Source organism: Dendronephthya gigantea, unplaced genomic scaffold (genome assembly GCF_004324835.1).
Source record: "Dendronephthya gigantea isolate DGI-Jeju-01 unplaced genomic scaffold, DenGig_1.0 000245F, whole genome shotgun sequence".
Lineage (NCBI taxonomy): Eukaryota > Metazoa > Cnidaria > Anthozoa > Malacalcyonacea > Nephtheidae > Dendronephthya > Dendronephthya gigantea.
The window spans coordinates 72,388-93,599 of record NW_021163255.1 but is presented as its reverse complement, the minus strand read 5'-3'; the positions used below and the strand labels follow the sequence as shown (position 1 = coordinate 93,599).

General features: G+C 39.5%; 1 protein-coding gene across 1 annotated transcript; it reads left to right on the top strand.

The window, feature by feature from the left end:
• The first annotated feature begins 20,074 nt into the window (after positions 1-20,074).
• On the top strand, positions 20,075-20,833 carry LOC114540660. The gene has a single exon (XM_028560782.1). It carries the CDS (start codon positions 20,075-20,077, stop codon positions 20,831-20,833), a length of 759 nt encoding a protein of 252 aa, XP_028416583.1.
• Positions 20,834-21,212: the final 379 nt, after the last annotated feature.

Sequence of the window (21,212 nt, the reverse complement as noted above, 5' to 3'; positions counted from 1 at the left end):
TGAAACCCCGTGAGAAAGAACGCGAACTCCCCGCAAAATACCTGCGAACAGGCCGGAAACTTGGCTTCACCGATTAATGACGCGCTGGTATACAGTTATCGTTCCAGTCTTATTAGAGTTCACTGACTGGACATGGCTTCGGTTCGCTACAGATAGTTGCCTTTAAATCATTGTACTGTTTTGGATGGTTATTCTTGCATTTACTCGCGATTGTATTAAGTGATTTGTTGAAATTAATTTGCTCGGTTCGAGGGAGGTTTAATCTCTTGATCGGTTTATAATTACCAGTTTCGATGGTGGATTTTGTCACCAAGTCTTTGTAACAATCAACATCTAATGCAATCAATCGTTTAGTTTTATCAGATGGGACGATAATCACGGATTCAGAAGGTGGTTTATAATTAAGCCTTTTCCTTTTGAGTACTTTACCACCAAGTTCCTCACATTCTTTAATCACACGGGCGATTCCCCCTTTGAATTCATTTATAGCGCTATCCGGTACACTCAGTTCGGAAAGTTGATCTGTTATATATATATATATATATATATATATATATATATATATATATATATATATATATATATATATATTGGAAACAATTGTAACTACCACGGCCGTGGTAGTTACAATTGTTTCCTATATGTCTTTGCTACCGAGCAGTGTGGGAATACTTGTTGGTTATATATATATATATATATATATATATATATATATATATATATATATATATATATATATATATATATTGTACTTTTGCTCTTAATTGAGCCATGTGTCACTTGTGGATATATATGTGTAAGGTGTATTTGTTTTTCTACATATATGTGTAAGGTGTACACCTAACATATATATATATATATATATATATATATATAATTATATATATATATATCGTGAAATAAAGTATCGGGTTACGTGTCTACATCGAATGAAAAGTTCAGAGCGTTTGTTCAGCAGTGATTTAGTTTTGTTTTTCATAATATATAGCTTCTCTTCAAGGCAGAGGTTACATCTTCTTGAACCAGCTTTGTACGCTTGGACGGTTTTCAGGAGGAACCATGTTATAGAAAATGCTTTCTTAGCTGCCTTCAGCTTCCATATATATTTTGACAGCTCCGTCTCCTTCGCGTATTTCTTGTTTGCGAAAGATTTTGCGTGGTTTCGGTAGCGCGTTATAAAATCGTCCGCATGTTACTGTACGGACCGAACAAGCTCAGTCAATAAACTATTTATTATATGACTAAAAACGCCGGATTAAGAGAAACCTGGCCGGTCCGCACTGTTCAACTGCTCAGGAACCAATCAGAATGCTTGATTTTAGTTGATGGACCGATGAACTATTCTAGTCATATAATAAAGTGAAATATTTTCCAAGGTCTCAAAAACAGGCCGAAGGCCGAGAGACGTTTTTGAGACCGAGGGAAATATTTCCCTATACGGACCGACTAAACTGGTAAATAATAGATTTACTTTTTTCTTCCGGTCAGAATTCATATTTTAGCGTTGGTTCTGTGTTTTTAAATCTCGCGCGGTCCGTACGGCCTCTTATGGACCGCTCGCGTAGCTAATCAGATTGCCGAAATATGAATTCGGACCGCAAGAAGAAAAAAATCTATTATTTACCAGTTTAGTCGGTCCGTATAGGGAAATATTCCCCTCGGTCACAAAAACGTCTCTCGGCCTTCGGCCTTGGGCTGTTTGTAAGACCTTGGGAAATATTTCCCTATACGGACCTCCAATCTGGTAAATAATATCTGTTTGTAAGACCTTGGGAAATATTTCCCTTTACGGACCTCCAATCTGGTAAATAAGAATAATAAAGTCGAAACGTTAATATGTTTTTGTGATTAACTTATATATATAAATGGCCTTTTTGCCAGGTGATTGCCCTATATATATATATATATATTTTCCCAAAATATGGAATATATACATTTTCTAATTACATTAGAGGGAAACTTGAATGTGGTCAGGACTTTTTACGGTTTAACCAAAATAATTTAGACTGAATTCACCGTGAATAATGAAGTCGAAAGATTTTACACTTGAAAATAAGACCGGGCACCGGTATAAAAAGTCATAATTGGGGTGGCATATATTCATATATTCATGTTGTGCAAGATCAATTTCCTTTTAAATCCATTGTCTTTACAAGGCTGTTAACATGAATATATGCATATGTGCTCCCCTAATTATCGTGTTTACCACGCCACTGCTAATTTGGGTTAAACTCTACCCCCTTTCGGTTGAAGTTTTTGCATCGAAGAAACGTTTTTCAATAACATTTGCGAAATTACGAAGTGAATCATCATTGTTCATCAGTTTGACACGTTCAAACAACACATTTTTACGATTTATCCCCGAGATACTAGGGTTTTTATATATTTTGATGTCTCTACTTTTGAATCGTATTAGTTTTAGTGACAGATCGTCCGTTGCCATGGCGACATACGTGTACAAAATTCACTCCAAAATGACCAATTGCTTCGGATAGTTGGAAAAGAAGCACGGTGACCCCCAATTTTTTTCCGTTAGTTATTTTACTTAGAAGAAAAAATAACAATTAGCAAAATTTTAAAAAAAATCTATAATGCCACATTTTTGAAAAATGCAAAAATGAGATTTTTTTCGATATTTTTTTTTGCTATTATAGAATTTTTTTATATTTTGCCGTGCTTCCGTCACCGTGCTTCTTTTCCAACTATCGGAGGCAATTGGTCATTTTGGAGTGAATTTTGTACACGTATGTCGCCATGGCAACTGACGATCTGTCACTAAAACTAATACGATTCAAAAGTAGAGACATCAAAATATATAAAAACTCCAATATCTCTGAAATAAATCGTAAAAATGTGTTGTTTGAACGCGTCAAACAGATGAACAATGAATTTTTTGAAAACTGTATCGAGCCACCTTAAATGGATAGTTAGTAGATAATATCGGCCATACTATAAGTAAGGTAAAAAACTTAATAGATTCTTCCTGCATCTACTTTTTATAAATTAATACCTTATAAGACACAAAATAGTGATAATATATACTCTATAGTCAATATACTCTATTGTCTATATACTCCACAGGGTGTAGCAGAAAAAACTAGAAGATTTTAAAATGTTAAAGTTATAATTTTATCAAAATATCTCAAAAATATATTTACGTCAAAGTATTTCTATTCTAGCAGAAAAATTAACCTCGAGGAGAACGGTTTGTAAAAGCCTAATTTTTAACCGCTTGTTCAAAGAAAGTGGGAGGTTGAAAATCCAAGTTCATTTAAAGAGGTGAAAGTCTTTTGTACAATGTATCACAATTTCAGAAAATTTGATAGCCCGTAATTCCGCCGCGAAACGTTTTAAAATTGAACTTTTTTACTATTTACTCCGCTCTCGCGTAACCTTTTTCGTGCAAGAATGATTACATGCATATAAGTGATAGTTGGAATGACGTACTTAAACGTAACTAACAATGAATACTCTTGTTTCATTGATTTATTTCACAAAGAGTTCTGGTCATTCAAATTATCACTCATACATGTAATTATTCTTGCATGTAAAAAGTTACGCGAGAGCGGAGTAAAGGGGAAAAAAGTCTAATTTTAAAACGTTTCGCGGCGGACTTAATGTTTATCAAATTTTCTGAAATTGCGATACATTGCACAAAAGAGTCCAAACTTTTACCTCTTTAAGTGAACTTAGACGTAGATATATTTTTGAGATATTTTGATAAAATGATAGTTTTTTGAACATTTAAAAATCTTCTAGTTTTTCTGATACATCCTGTATAGTATAAGTCTATTCTTAACACTCATAATGATATGCAAAGTTAGAAAAGAACAAATTAAGGCGAGATAATGACCATGTTAAGATATGCAGTATATATTATGTGCATGGGTGGCTAATAGAGCTATATAAAGCAAAGAATACGCCCAAAGAAACTCAGTTCTTGCTCAGGTCAAATTGAGAAGCTAGCGGCAAACGCAGAGAGAACGCACGACTCACCCGAATTTTTACCTATGGCTGATCCGGCAGTGAATGAACAGTTCCCCGTGGAAGCGGTTCCTGCAGAACAGATGGTTGTTGAGGAGCCAGCACCGATTAATCAACCGGCAGTGGAGGCGAATCCGAATGTACACGAAGACGGTGCGTTAGAGGTAATTACTTTTGGATAGTTTTCATGTTTGCATGAACCGGTTACCGGTTGAAAGTAATCGACTATGCCTTCAACCCTTAATTTATCCGAGGGACTATAGAGCTTGTTCAGTTTTCAATCTGCCCATATGGATCTCAAAGGTTGCCCTAATTTTATCAAGCAGGCAGTTGGCCCTGTCTGAATGTCGTTTAATTTTTAACATTACACAATTATGATATAGGATTTCCGTAGGCAGCTCGGGATAGTTTGTTTATCACCTTTTCAAATATTAATCTATTTTAATTAACGAAACTAACGCGTATACAGTATAGTGATCGGTTTTTGTTTGTTTTTTCCGCACGCTAGTGTCGTTTGCCACGCCTCGCGGATTGCATTGCAACGTTACTTTGTTGTCGTAACGATTGAATGACTCTTTTGAGTTATCATGTGCTTGCTTGCATGTTTGTTCATCGTTAGCCGATTTCTTGGCTAGCAAGATATATAGCTGACGATACATGTAGAGATACATAGACATGCACATCGCGCAATAGAGTCTTCTTTTTAAGCACGCGTTTACACTTGAGTGGGATTCTGTACACTGCAACAGTGCGTGCATAGCTTCACCATGGACGACGTTTTCGTCAACAAGTTGAGTGGGTTTCCACAGACTGAAATAAGGGTGTATGGTCACCATGGACGAGGTTTCGTCAGCAGTTGAGTGGGCTTCCACAAACTGAATATGAGGATGTTTTTTCACCAAGGACGTGTTGTCGTCGATCAGTTGAGTGGGTTTCCACAAACTGAAAGCAATGGTGTGGTTTCACCGGGGACGAGGTCGTCAATAGTTGAGTGGGTTTTCGCAACCTGCACATGTGAGGGTATATATTTTCACCAGGGACGAGGCTTCGTCAACAGTTGAGGGTGCATTCCCCGTACAGACTGAAAGCAGGGGTGTAGTTTTGATAAGGTTATGCTGTATAGTTCACCGACATTTTGAGTATGTATTTTGGTTGTACTGCTAATAGTTTGTTTGTATTTTGCCTTGTGATGAATTTCTTGATGAATTACTAGTTAGCAGTTTGGAGTTTGTTATTTCTTAATTGTTCGCAGTGTCACTTATTGTCAGTTGTTTGTACATCATAGTATGAAGTAATGATTCTTCCGAGAGCACTATATTGATATTTACAGTAGGTTATACAGCATGTCATTGCATTTGAGTACTCGAGATGTTAGTGACACGCAATGTATTTTAGTTTTGTTTTCCTGCTTTGCTTAGAATTTGAAAGCGGAAGTGAAGACATTACGGCAAAGTATTGACTTGCTAACAACGTCATCGGGGGAGAATATTATTACCAAGATAATGAATTATGCTTCTCGGCCGGTCGCGGAGTTTAACAAATATGAAGCTTTAGAGATGGTGGAAAATCTGAATAATGTTTCACAAGAACAGAAGCACGCTAAATATTCATATCATCGTATGGTTTATCAAACTCTGAGAAGTAAGATGAGTGTATCTTCTGACCAGTTTCGAAGCCTGCTACTGCGTCTACTGGGTGATAAGGACCACGAGCGAGTCTTTGATATCGTAGCCAAGGTTGAAAAGAGATTTCAGAGACGCACTCAGGGCGTTGGACAGAGTTTTCGTGACAGTAATGGCGTTCGCAATACTCCATATCGTCGTAATGTGGGTAGATGCTTTTATTGTCAGCAGTTTGGACACTTTCAGGCGCATTGTCTCCAGAAGAGACGGGATGATGCGGAGAAAAAATCGAAAGGTTCAACTACTGTGCCAAAGCCGGACAAATAGATTAAAGTGTTGTTTGTGGTTATTTGGAATATTCTCATAGAATATGTATATCGTCTGATTAAATGTAGTGAACCATAGTGTAAGCGATATCAACCCAAATACGAAATATTTAAATAAGTGGTGTGGATAGCGTGCTTATGATATTTAATGATGTCATCTTGACTTTGAAATTAATAAAAAAAAAAAAAAAAAAAAAAATTTTTTTTTTAAGTCGTCGGATATGTTACCTTTGAAAAGGGGTATCTAAATCAACCCTCCCTGCAATCGCGGGGTCGAGGCGACCATATCCTTGCTGACTTGTCGGGGTCTGTTTTAAATACTTTTGTTTCCCATTCAGGTCAATATACATCCGAAATGTGTACCTCGCCAGGAATTTGATAGTGGGGTTATTCAGACAGCTCAAAAGCCCAAGGTTGTGGGTTGGGTCAGTCCTTTCGGGGACCCCGTCCTTGTCGGTGAGGATATGGCGCCAAATAGTACTCTTGCTCATCACGTTTGTAACGTCGAGCGCGGACTTGCGCTTGGCGAGGTTGCTACTCTTCTTGTACGCGATCCAGCTACCTTTTATGCCGGTGAGCTTCATAATCATAGTCGGTTTTGGCAGGAGATTGCGTCAAGACACTCCTCGCCAGCTCAACTGGAAGTTTTGGATTGGATAATGAATCGGGTTTCAGTTTACCCTTATTTTCAACATTTTACAGGGACATTTCAGCAACAATCGTATGATTCCGATCGTCCACCTCACAAAGTATTTCCAAATAATAAAATTTGTGAGCGGTTTCATGATTTCATCTCGCAGAGTATACTTGATCGTCTTAGCATGGGTGCCTATCAGTTGATTGGAAAGGTTGGTGAGGTTGACCCACCTCATCTTGTCCTTCCTCTTACCGTCGAGCCACGAAAACCACGCCTTTGTTATGATGCTCGTTTTTTAAATATGTGGATGAGGGATAAGCCATTCACGCTTGATTCCTTGCGCGAGATTCCCCGTTACGTTGGCAGGGACTCGTACCAAACTGTACTTGACGACAAGTCGGGGTATGACCACATCCTCTTAACGGAAGAAAGTCTTACATATTTTGGTTTTCAGTGGTGTGGCTGGTACTTTGTTTGCAGAACTCTTCCGTTTGGTTGGAAGATTTCACCGTATGTTTATAACACCACTGGTTTGTTAGCTACACATTTTTTCCGTTCCATCGGGATACCTTGTCTTTTGTATATCGACGATCGACATAACGGGCAACTTCAAGTTCCCTTAACGGAGGGCATATATGCTACAATTTCCACGGCTGATGATCGGAGATTCGCGGCAGCAAAGTCGGCTATCTTTCTTGTGGTGTACTATTTAGTTGCCTTAGGGTATTTTCTTGGCCTAGCCAAATCAATTCTTATTCCACTGAAGGTAGTGCCTTATCTTGGTTTCCGGGTGGACTCGTGCATCAGGCTTTCAGATTAATTGCTAAAAAACGAGACCGGTTTCTCCAACTACTACGGGAAGTATTGTCTCGACCGTCGATAACTGTGCGGACATTGCAGCGTTTAGCAGGGAAATGTGTTGCATTCTCCCTTGCTGTTCCTGCGGCAATTAAGGCTCTTTACCAGGGAAATGAATATGGCAATATCTGCAGGGATGCGGTTCATGCGGCCTATCTCGTTGAAAAGCGCTCTGCGAGAAGAGATTGCACATTGGTTGTTCCTCGAGGATTGGGATGAGCCTATGGCGTGGAGAGAAGAAAGGCATGTGAATGTATCAATGGCAACTGACGCATCAAGTTCAGGTTGGGGTGCAATACTATTATCATCAATCAATACCAAAGCTTCAGATTACTGGGTTGGTGAAGAATGTAGTTGGGATATTGCTTCTAAGGAAGCTACCGCCATTGATAGAATGCTGTTATCGCATCGATCCTCCGTCTCAAATGCTCGCGTTGATGTATTTGTGGACAATCAGGCAGTTATTCATGCATGGAACAACCAAGGCGGGCGGGGGGCCATGCTTAACCAGGCACTCAAGCACTTGTTCTTTACCATTGTCGAGATGAATGTTCTCCTACGTCTAATATATATTCCTACCAACGAGAACCCAGCTGATTCTCCTTCACGCCGATTGTCGACCATGGATAGCTGTTTAACAGACAGTATGTGGCAGATCGTGCAACGTGAGTTTGGTGGTCCTCACGGACACACTTTTGATTTGATGGCGCTGGATTCAAATGCAATGCGTAATACTACCGGACAGCGTCTTCCGCATTTTACACCTTGGCCTACGCCTGAATCGGCAGGGGTAAATCTATTTGCTCAAGATCTTTCGATGCAAGGTGATTTTCTCCAGTTCCCGTATGTTTTTCCGCCGACAGTGTTGGTCGGCCCTGTTCTGTCCTTTCTAAAGAGTTATCGACAACCTTGTACGGTAGTGGTGTTGGATGTGTATCCCCGAAAGTACTGGTGGCCAGTTTTGCAGTTGAGGGCAACAAAGTCACTAAGGATAGCAGAAAAAGGCGATCCGCAGGCACTGTTAGTCCCATCCAAAGAGGGGTGGATTCCTCATTCGGGCCTCCAAGGAGATTTGTGGGCGTTTGCCATTGACGCTTAATATGAACAAAAGATGTATTGACATTTACACTTTTATGCGTCTTGTTCGATTATTAGGAACATAGGTACTGACATTTATAGTTGTTGTCTTTTGTCTATTGTTTGACGATTAGTAAAGCTGATTATGAACTGAACAATTACTTTACTTAATTGTATCGTGGAAATTCTATGCATTACAGCAAATAAATACATAGAAAATACGTTTATATAAGTTTGAGCTCATATAAGTTTGTTTCAACTTTTGGGTTGGACTGTCGTAATAATATTAATATTCTCTCTAGGAGCTCCCTCTTGTAGCAAAATTGTTTGTTCCGTCAGTTAAATGTCCAGTGTGTGCCCATGCTAACGACCACGATTTCCGTTACTGTCAGCATTGTGGTTACACCAGAAAACTTGTTGCTGGGTATATTGCTCATCAGGATCAGCTTGTTGTCGACATTGCCGCTATTGACGATCGGCTGCAGCAATTGCTCAATTTTGATAAGGCAACAAGCTATTCCAAACAAAAAGATTCCTTGCAAAAAGAATTAGAAGGGTTTTTGTCTGCTCTTCCTGGTCATCGGACTCTGGCAACCGTTACACCTCACGACATATGCCGATTTTTGGTTCATAAAGATAAGCATGGGAAAACTCAGGTCCACCAGCATGGTTGTCAGTTTTTGGGCCAACGGGGAAAACATGCATGTGGATGTCCATTTCGGCTGTCCTACAAGACTGTTGACTCATACATCGGGAAGTTACGGTCGATTCTTAGCGCGAATGGTAGAGATGGGGAGTGGGACAAGCGCTTGGGTTTGGGTAATCCGGCGGCTGATAAATCTGTTAAAGATTACCTCCGACTCATGACTGCCGAGCAGTTACAAGCCAGAGTTACACCTAAGCAGGCTACACCATTTTTTGTGGACAAACTAACTCAGTTGTCGCTTCACCTTCAAAGAACATTGAATTTGTCGAAAACTCCAATCGAACGGTTTATTCTCGCTCGCGATCAGGCTTACTTCAAGATGGCGTTCTTTAGCGGCGATCGACCAGGAGACCTTGGCCAAATAAAAGTTCCAGAAATTTTACGTTTCCCGAACGACGATGGTATGTTATTTAATCATATCTGGGGAAAGACCCTTCGTGACGGGGATCAGAATGTTTTTGGTATTCGTCGTAACCCTCACCTGGCCATCTGCCCGATTCACGGAGTTGAGCAATATATTGACGTAGCACGCGAGATGAAAGTCGACCTCACCCATGGGTACCTGTTTCGACCGACCTCTCCCAAAGGGGGAATTCAAGATTCTCCTTTTACTTCATCCGCCGCGGAAGCCCGTTTGAAGTTGTACTTGAAGCAGATGGGTGTGGATAATGGAGAGACTTTGCATGGATTTAGGGCCGGCTGTGCGATCACACTTGCTCTTACTGGTGCTGAGTTATCCGAAATTATGCAGCATGTAGGGTGGGCACGGCGGCATACGGCGCTTTACTATATGCAGCTGGCGAAAGTTTTACATCCACAAGGCGCTTCAACTAGGCTAGCCGCAACTGGTCCTGAGAATGTTATTAATCCTTGGCAGGACGTCAATCAACTAAAACGATTTGTGTTGGCTTTTCCTGCGCATAATGATAGTACTCTCTCAACGACGACGTCTGAATAATAACTTTGTGCAGGGTGGTGATAAGGTTAAGATGGATAGGAATGGGAATTAAGGAATGAGGATTGGGTGTTAATAATTTTGTGATATTATTAATTTATGTGGAGTGGAAGCAGGAGGAAGAGTCAGGAATGTCTTAAAGTCCGGGTTAGGCAGTGACCCTGATCAATATTTCCATACCTTAATCTAACTGAGCATGAATGGGAGTGTTAGGAAATAGTACACTAATCTATTCTTAACACTCATAATGATATGCAAAGTTAGAAAAGAACAAATTAAGGTGAGATAATGACCATGTTAAGATATGCAGTATATATTATGTGCATGGGTGGCTAATAGAGCTATATAAAGCAAAGAATACGCCCAAAGAAACTCAGTTTTTGCTCAGGTCAAATTGAGAAGCTAGCGGCAAACGCACCCACCCACCCACCTCCAAAATTCGGGTGAGTCGTGCGCCGTGACCCTATGCCAAGCTGTCCCAGCTTGGCATGGGACGCTGATCAATATTTCCATACCTTAATCTAACTGAGCATGAATGGCGAGGAACAAAAATCACAGCGAGGAACAAAAATCTAAATTTTATGCATCAAAACATATTTATTACCGTTCAGTTTCTTTGTAATTTTGTTCAATAGAAGTCAGATACTCTTTCCGAAAGTTTTGAGAATGTGCTGAATATCTTGAATATGAGAATTATGTTTTAAAAGAAATTGTAAACAAATTTCGCTCAAAAATGACATACGACAACTTTCCACGTGTGAAGAATATCGTACGTCCAATCAAAAGCCGTGTATGGCATTTTTTTCACACGTCGTATACGTCCAATCAAATTGCATGAAATTAATTTACACAGTGAAATACGATTTTTATTTCATAATTCTGCTGTGCATAAATCTCTGTATACATAGATAGATACCCGAAATCTAATCAGAATTGCATATGTTGCATGTGTAATATGATTGAAATCCCATGCAAATGTATTCATATGCAATTCTAATTAGACTTCGAGTATCTATCTATCTATCTATCTGCGGCCAACGTTTTTGCAAATGGTGTATATATATATATATATATATATATGTATATATATATATATATATATATATATATGTATATATATATATATATATATATATACAGGGTATATATATATATATTAATATATATATATATATATATATATATATATATATATACAGGGTGTCCCAAAAAAATGTCCCCCCTATACAAATCATTCTTGAGCGTTATTGTACCTATGGGAATTGAATTGAATTGTACATAAACGGTGCAAGTAATTTATTCGTCAAAGTAATTAATCGCGATGATGGAAGCAAGCAAAACGATTTTGGGTTTTCTGCTTTTTTTACATGAATTAACTGATTTAGCCTTTAGAAAAAGCTATGGGCCATGCCCTTCAATGTGTCCCCCATTTCGTTCGACACAAATAGTTGTCCGTTTGTGCATGTGGCGTACTGCATTACGAATCATTTCAGGCTGCTGCCGTAAAACATTAAATTCCTTGATTATTCTCTGTCGTAGCTCATCGATGTTCTGGGGTGGAGTGGCAAACACTTTATTCTTAAGATATCCCCACATAAAAAAATCACATGGGGTTAAATCTGGCGAGCGAGGGGGCCATTCCACATTATGTTGCAGCGCTATCACACGATTCTGCCCGAAAACTTCATTGAGGCGATCTCGAACTGCAACCAGACGATGTGCTGGAGCGCCGTCCTGCGCCCACCAGAGCCCTCGAAACATTCCTTCCCAATGTTGATTGTTGAAATGAATGGCAAGTTGAGGAAAAGCAAATTCATTGACCATCTGAAGATATGCGATATGCGAGGCCGTCCACATTTTGGTCAAAAAAGTAAGGGCCTAAAATCACGCCATTACCGCAAAGTGCCGCCCAGATAGTATAAGCTTTACACGGGAATTCCTGCGTTCGAAGTTAAATGCCGGTGGTTGTCCCTTCGGTGCATATTCGTTGTGGGAGTTAACTTCTCCATTCATTGCATATCCTGCTTCGTCTCCAATAATGATGCTCTGCAAAAAGTTTTGGTTTCGACAGCGTTCATTAAACCATTGCGCATAGCGTTGTCGACGTCAGTGGCAAGTCGTCTGGCAATAGCTCATGCCGTACGTGCATTCTGTAAGGATGCCATCGTAAATCTAATCTTGTAATCCTGTTAAAGGTTGATTTTGAAACTTCAACAAGATTACGACGAGAGCTAACACCTCGTGGGGTTTCCTCTAGCAAAGCTCTCACAGCTGCAACGTTCGCTTCACTTCGACCAGTCTTTCGCCTGCCCGAATATCCCTTGTTGCGGTTTAAGCTTGTTCCCGTGTTTTGATACTTACGAACGTTTCTCCTAATTGTCTTTTTACACGGGGGATTCCGAGTGGGAAATTCGACTCTAAACCTGTTTTGCACTTCGGTTACGCTTTGGAATTAGTAACAATTTGTAATTTCAAATTTTTGTGTTGCTGTTCGGTTTAGAAACTATTTTAAATTCCCAGAGGTATAATACCGCGCGTTCAACAAAAGATGAGTAATTTGTATAGGGGGAAATTTTTTTGGGACACCCTGTATATATATATATATATATATATATATATATATATATATATATATATATATATATATATATATATATATATTTATATATTATATATATATATATATATATATATATATATATATATATATATATATATATATATATATATATATATATATATATATATATATTAAAGTTTGTTGAATGCAGTAATGTCTAACTTAAATTTTGATATATGTCTTGAACATTTCTGTACAATAATGGTCGAGATCGAGCCGTTTAAAATAAAGGTGCAGTTTTGGACGAAGCGAATAACATGACTTCCACGATAGGCGTTTTTTAAAGCGGTTTTTTTTTCATGTATGTTGTCTTTGCATGTTTAAAGATTCTTAGATTAAGGTATTCGAAGTATCTTTTAAGTGTATTTGGTGTTAAAATAATACTGTTCATCGTTCGAACAAATAGGGTCCCTAAGGAGTTGCAATGCACAAGGGAACGAAAGCAAAGGAGCTTGCCCGCTTTGTTATAAACATGCCTCGTTTAACGATACAGCAACGAGTTTGGATTTGTTTGGAATATGCGAGGATTAATAATGCAAGAGAAGTTTAATTTACGTCGATGGAAAAATCATTGGAATAATTTTCCATCTCAGAGCATAAAAACAGTGAGGATTTGCCAGACGAAGCTATCAATATTTGTTCTTACTGTTGCGTGCTGTTTTCATTCTATTTTAGAACATTTTTTGCTTCTCCCAGAAACGCTACTTTGAGTTTAAACGCCTATATCTTGGCTAATATTGTATAGAGATTTACAAGGCTTACATTAAAATTTAAGTTAAACGCCACTCCATTCAATAGGCTTTACTTGAAAATGATATCTTTTTTAGTTTTTAAATTAAATAAATTCAAAGAGGAGGAACATTTTTTTGCGCCATCCGGTATATATATATTAATATATATATATATATATATATATATATATATATATATATATATATATGTGTGTGTGAGTATTTTTAAACTTTTGGTTATCCACTGTTTGAGCTAAACGCCTTTCGAACAACCGGCCCTGGAATCAATATGGTATCCCGGAATTACAACAAAGACATTTGGAAATTTTAGCAATGGCGAATTATGAAATAGAGAATTACAACATAGAAAATACTTTAACCCTTGGACGTTTATTCCACCAAGATCTTCCTCGCCCTAATTTTCTCCCGTTTTACCCAAGTTCCTTCAACAATGCATTTCGTTTTGTTAACAATGGAAAATACCGTATTTTCAACATACCTAATTTACAAGGCTTACATTAAAATTTAAGTTAAACGCCACTCCATTCAATAGGCTTTACTTGAAAATGGTATCTTTTTTAGTTTTTAAATTAAATAAATTCAAAGAGGAGGAACATTTTTTTGCACCATCCGGTATATATATATATATATATATATATATATATATATATATATATATATATGTGTGTGAGTATTTTTAAACTTTTGGTTATCCACTGTTTGAGCTAAACGCCTTTCGAACAACCGGCCCTGGAATCAATATGGTATCCCGGAATTACAACAAAGACATTTGGAAATTTTAGCAATGGCGAATTATGAAATAGAGAATTACAACATAGAAAATACTTTAACCCTTGGACGTTTATTCCACCAAGATCTTCCTCGCGCTAATTTTCTCCCGTTTTACCCAAGTTCCTTCAACAATGCATTTCGTTTTGTTAACAATGGAAAATACCGTATTTTCAACATACCTAAATGATCTAATGATTCGAAACGATTCCTAGTTCCTCTCCGTAACTGCTGTGTCGCTGGTAACCAACTGCCCATTTTCGTGCATAAATCGCCAAGCGAATTCCTCTTTGTTCACTGGAGGAAATAGTGTTATCGTTTTGTGGAGCCTGTAAACAAAACAGTCGATGAGGGGCTACAAGATGACAATATCTTCATCACGCTTTCCACTTGAAGCCATTTCGAAGCAGAAGCACGCAGTCGAGCCAGAAATGCACTACGATATCCTAAAGAAATCTGCGATTCCTGAAACTGGTGCACCGCATCCTAAGTATTTCAACGACACTAATGTTGAATTTCCGTTTATGATCAAGGTAAGCCTTTGGAAATGTTTTACATGTGTAGATACATTTTTATTAATTTTTAATTAATTAAGTATAATAATTTATTCAATTGTAAATCTCACTTTTGCTAAGGTAACTTACAATTGTCTACTTTTATCGACTTCATTATATATACTATTGTTTATTCTAAAGAACGAAAATTAGGTATGACAAATATGGTTACGATAACGATAACGATGACGATGACGATGACGATGACGATGACCATGATGATGGCGATGACGATGACCATGATGATGGCGATGACGATGACGATGACGATCACCATGACAATGACAGTGACAATGACAATGACAATATAGAATGGACTATCGATGGAAATGGACTGGAAATGCTGATAGCTGATATAAAGACGTGTGTCTGACGAAAACAACCGCGTGATATGGGCTAGCACAAATAATTTTTGGCTTTACCATATAAATTAAGCGCAAGAAGGAACCGGAAAATTTTTAATAGCACATTGCAAATTCGACTTTACGGCGATTTTCTTTGATATAACAGCTGGGATATGTTTTTCCTCTGTTAAATTAAAAGACAAACAGTTAAGAAGGTAATAATTTTTAGAAAAGGTTGACCTTTTGGGAAAATAGCTCCCAAAACCGACGCGCTTTCGGATGTTTATCATAAAATAGCGCACCGGAAGTTAAAGGGTCAAACTGAAGGCTAAAGGACCCCTGTAACTCTTTCGAAATTCTTTTTTAATAATATTGTTGAGATAATAGTATTGTTTATATCTTTTAATAATTAGTAATTAGGAACAATCAATCATTTAAACGTCATAGGTTAGGAATGCAGATATAATATGGGTGAATCAAGGGTTTTAGAGTGAGTGAGAAGTGAGTGATCGGGAAGATAACGTAGGAAATAAAAGGAATAAAAACTAAAACTTTGTGAGTGTGTTGGCATAACCTTACGCCTCAAACAGCGTTCCCAACACAAGTGGCACCTCCGACGGGATCTGTGAGAGAAATGGAAGAAGCAATAAAACAATTCGAGATAAAACAGAAGTTAGCTCAAGGCACATGTGAAACCTTAGAACGAGCGATTGAAAGGCGGAATACAACGAGCATCGAGCGTCATAAAAACACCATACGGAAAACCGCAGACGAGATTTACGAATTAAAGGTAAAAGTACAAGAGATACGTATAGGAAGCGGAGACGAGGCGAGCGAGATTAAAACATGGACGGACAGCATAGAACTAGAACTCGAGAGATGGGATAGTGAGATAACAAAAACATTAAAAATAACGAAAAAATGGAAACAAGAAGAGGAAGAAGAAGCAAAACTGCACAAGCAAGAAATCGAAGCAAAAGCGCGCCATGAGCAGTTCGAACAGCAACTGGAATTTGATGGATCAAATGGATCTGAAGCTCCAACATGAAATTAAGCTCAAATTAAGCTGAAAAAAACGCGTAAAAAGTATGAGAAGGCACGAAGTACGAGCGCAAAACTACCTAAGCTTGTAATCACACCATTTCACGGGACACATTTGGACTGGTTGCGTTTTTAGAACCAATTTGAATGCGAGATCGACAAGGCGGACGTTGCAGCGGTGACGAAGTTCTCCTACCTTAAAGAATTGGTCGGCCCAAAAGTGAAATCATCCATAGACGGTCTGCCATTCTCTACAGAAGGTTACGAGCGGGCAAAGAATATCTTAAAGACGAAATACGGGGACGACAGCGAGATCGTGAATGCGCATGTACAGAATCTGATGAATCTACCGACCATAAAGAGAACGAATCCTGGTAAGATACACACATTCTATGATAAGTTAGTGTTTAACGTGCAGTCTCTAGAGACATTGGAGAAGCTAAAAGAAGTAAATGGGTACGTTCGCATGACCTTAGATAAACTAGAGGGGATACGGGGAGATTTAGTTCGAACAGATGATGGCTGGCGGTTGTGGGATTTTGTCAAACTAGTAGATGCCCTTAGGAAATGGACGGAGAGAAACCCCATGAAAGTCGATGACAGGTCCCTTGATAAAAATAGTAATAAGTTCCCGAATGTTCTTCGAACGAAAACATTCCAAACGCGCCAACACGAAACAAAACAGAGACGGTGTGTTTATTGTAACGAGATTGACCATATGTCAATCAACTGTCCAAAATTAGTTACGTCTGCCGAGCGAAAGAAGTATCTAAGCGATAAGCGTTTGTGTTTTAACTGTACTGGGGCCGATCATCGTGCCTCCGATTGCCGAAGCCGATTTGCTTGTACCAAATGTAAGGTATTCCGAAGCGGGAAGTTCCTACGCCTCGTCTGCATTGCTCGACAAAATAAAAGCTAAATCCCAAAAACGAGAAATGCGACGTATAGAAATGATGTTTGGGACTTTAACCAATTTGGTTGGAATTTATACTCTAAAAATAAGCGATGCAGAGGAGAAGTTTTATATCGAGACCGAAGTAACGCGAGTTGAGAGAAGCGACCTCTTGACCTTAGACAATCCGAAATACCAACAACTTATTTCAAACTACAACCACCTTCAAGGCGTCACTATGCAAGATCGGGACACAAACGACCGTCTACCCGTGCATGTAATTCTAAGGACTGGGGACTACGCCAAAATTAAAACGTCCACGAAACCGAGATTGGGGTCACACGGTGAGCCAATCGCTGAGTTCACTAAGTTTGGGTGGACCATTATGTCTCCGGGCGGTGAGAAGGTCGACCTGAACAACATGTTACTAACACAAGTGCACCGGGAAGATTACGAACAGCTATGTAGGTTAGACGTATACAGTGAGTTCAAAGAACAGCTATCGAGAAGCGAGCATGGCCGGTACGAGACCAACCTCCCGTGGAAAGGCAACCACCCCCCGCTACCTAGCAACAAAAGCGGAAGTTTGAAACGCCTAAACAACCTCGTCAAAAGGAAGAAGCAAGGCATTTTAGAGCGGTACGATGGGGTAATTCAAGAGCAGATAAATGAAGGGATCGTGGAGAAAGTCGAAGCAGAACCACAAGGACAGGAATTTTACATACCACAAAAAGCAGTGATTAAAGAAACCTCAGAAACAACGAAGTTACGCATTGTGTACGACGCGTCAGCGCGAGAGCACGAGAATTCACCATCCTTGAATGAGTGTTTAGAGACAGGCCCACCGTTGCAAAACCATTTATGGAAAGTGCTCGTCCGAGGACGATTCCACCCCGTTGCGTTGACTGGTGACTTGAAACAAGCCTTCCTTCAGGTTCGTATTCGCGAAGGGGACCGAGATGCCATGCGCTTCCATTAGCTCAAAGATCTGACGATATAAGAGGTCGTGACTTTGCGCTTTACGATACGCAAATAAAAGAGGTCGTGACTTTGCGCTATACTTAGCTGCCAATTTTATTAAATTTCTACCAGGAAATACTTCCTATGATCCCACCGCTAGCCCAAAACAAAGACGCAATCAGGATTTTCTCAACAATACCGCACGGCTGAGCTTTCTGGAGGACATTCTGAGTATGATGCTGAGTCCCCAAAGATCCATCAACCGTTCAAGGAGGTCCTGACTGAACCTTGGTGTGATCTATCTGAGTTTCCCGTAATGATTAATGATCAATTGATTCCCAGAGTACACTCAATTCCATGTATAGGAGTTAAACTTGATGAAACATTGAGTTGGGAAGAGCATATAGCAAGCTTAAGGCGTATCAAGGCTTATGTTCCTGCAAATACTTTGATATCAATTTATAATGCTCTGATTCAGCCTTACTTCCATTACTGTTCTCCGCTTTGGGGAGTTTGTAACAAAACATTCAGAGATAATTTACAAAAGTTCCAAAATCGAGCCGCCAGAATAATAATGACTGGCGCTAGTTATGAAATCAGGTCTGCTGACGTTCTTCGGGCTCTTGAATGGGAAAACTTAGATTGAAGACGAGCTATGAGCAAGGCAATATTATTGTTCAAAATTCTGAACGATTGTAGTGCACCAAACTTGAAGGAGGTATTGATGACGAGGAACTCTCTTCAAACTAATTACAACCTTAGAAATTCTTACACTGATCTGGCCCTTCCTAAACCGAGACGCGAATTTCTTAAAAAAGTTTTAAGTACAGTGGTGCTAAACTTTGGAATGATCTTCCGCGTGAAGCTAAGGAAACGCAATCAATATACTCTTTCAAATATTTTGTAGCACGACTTAATAGGTAGATAAAATCAACTGTGGGCCTTATATACCACCGGGTCACTCCAACTTAATCTCTTGTATATAGCTATGTTTTTATCTTCGGGGATGCGAGTGGATAGGGAGTCGCGGCGTCGGTAATCGCGGTGGTTAAACAACAGAGTGGGGTCTCCCAAGGTCTCGTGGCCGCCAAGTCGCGTTTGGCAAAGAAGAACCTGACAATACCTCGTTTAGAGCTGGTATCAGCTCACATGGCCACTAACTTTGTTTGTTCAAGATCGCAGTCGAAGAACCAGATGAGTTTGATCAGCTGTTGAAAAAGTGGAATTTGTGGAGGACCCTGAGAATCTGTTCATGGATTTCGCGCTTCATTTGTAATATCAGCAGAGACAAAGAATCAGTAAGCGGTTCACTACTGTCCACCGAGGAAATCAAGGGACGGAAGTTGTGGTGGATCGCGAGAGTACAAGAAAGGAATAAGAATACGGCGGAATTTGTAGAAGATCGATCAGAACTAAACATTCAGTCATGCAGTAATGGTATCCTTGTCTTTCATGGTCGTATCCAAGGCGATCACCCAATCTACCTCCCAGGCAAAGACCACTTTACCGAGAAGTTAGTGGAGCATTCCCATAAAGTGACCCTCCATGGGGGAGTGAGACTGACGATGGCCAAGGTTCGAGACGAGTACTGGATCCCACGACTAAGAAGAATGGCTAGACGAGTGAGAAAGAACTGTTTTGGATGCCAACGGTTCCACGCAACACGACTACCAAACCCCAACCGAAAAAGTTACCCAAAGACCGATCGACAGGCGAGTTACCATTCCAAGTCGTAGGAGTCGATTACGCGGGTCCTATCAGATATCGTGCAGGAAACAAGCAAGAACGTAAAGCCTACATCCTAGTCTACGCCTGCTCTTTGACACGCGCGCTATACCTCGAGGTGACGAAAACTCTGAGCACGGAAGAATTCCTTAATACCTTAAAAAGATTTATAGCGAGAAAAGGACGGCTCGAGAAAATATATTCAGACAATGCGAAGACGTTTGTTGCTTGAGCTAAATGGCTGAAACGAATTATGCAGGACGAGAGATTCAACGATGAGTTGGCGAAGATGGCAATCAAGTGGCAGTTCAACCTAAGTCGAGCACCTTGGTGGGGTGGGCAGTATGAAAGATTGATAGGTCTTATCAAACAAGTGCTGTACAAATCTATCGGTAACGGCCATCTCACTTGCACAAAGTTGGAAGAAGTGATCTTGGACATTGAGGTGGCTCTGAACAACCGTCCCGTCAGTTATGTTGAAGATGATGCACAACTACCACTGCTGACACAGAACATCTTACAGTTTGGACGCCCGAACATCCTTCCAGAGCAAAGGAATCATCACACCGAAGATCACGATCTGCAGAAACGAGCAAGGTACATCAAACGGTGCAAAGACGTCCTGTGGAAGAGATGGTCGTCCGAGTACCTCAAAAGTCTGCGAGAAAGACACAACATGAAAAACGGCGAGAAGGTGATACGGTTGAACATAGGAGATGTCGTTATTGTGAAAAGCGAAGAGAAAAATAGGGGGAGATGGAGATTAGGTATCGTGCAAAGTCTCATCACGGGTAAGGATGGAATCGTGCGAGGAGCGAGACTGCGAGTAGGACAAAGCAACATTGAACGAGCGGTTCAACACTTGTACCCGATGGAGCTTTCGTGTGATGCAGAACTAAAACCGGCAACTTCAAAACTTAGAGCTGATGTTCCAGAGTTCCGACTAAAACGAAACGCTGCAGCGATAGCAGAGTGTCGCATCAAGGACATTGGTGAAACCGAAAATGATTAGGACATAAATTTAAACTTAAATCGTTACATAGGGGATAATATTGGAACTGATTAATTAAGTTAGTTATTTCACGAAAAGTTATGTTATATTCGTCGATACAGAATTACTGGGTAATCGAACGTTGATTTGAACATGATTATATAGAATATTGAGAACATGATTCCTTATATTCGATTCCTTTGAATCGAATAGGGGGAGGGTGTTGAGAATGGAGTAAATTCTTTACATTTTTTTATAATTAGTAATTAGGAACAATCAATCATTTAAACGTCATAAGTTAGGAATGCAGATATAATATGGGTGAATCAAGGGTTTTAGAGTGAGTGAGACGTGAGTGATCGGGAAGATAACTTAGGAAATAAAAGGAGAGAAAAACAAA

What these genes read in the sequence shown, in the direction of transcription:
- LOC114540660 (XM_028560782.1), top strand. Translation starts at nt 20,075, where the DNA reads ATGCAGGACGAGAGATTCAACGATGAGTTGGCGAAGATGGCAATCAAG.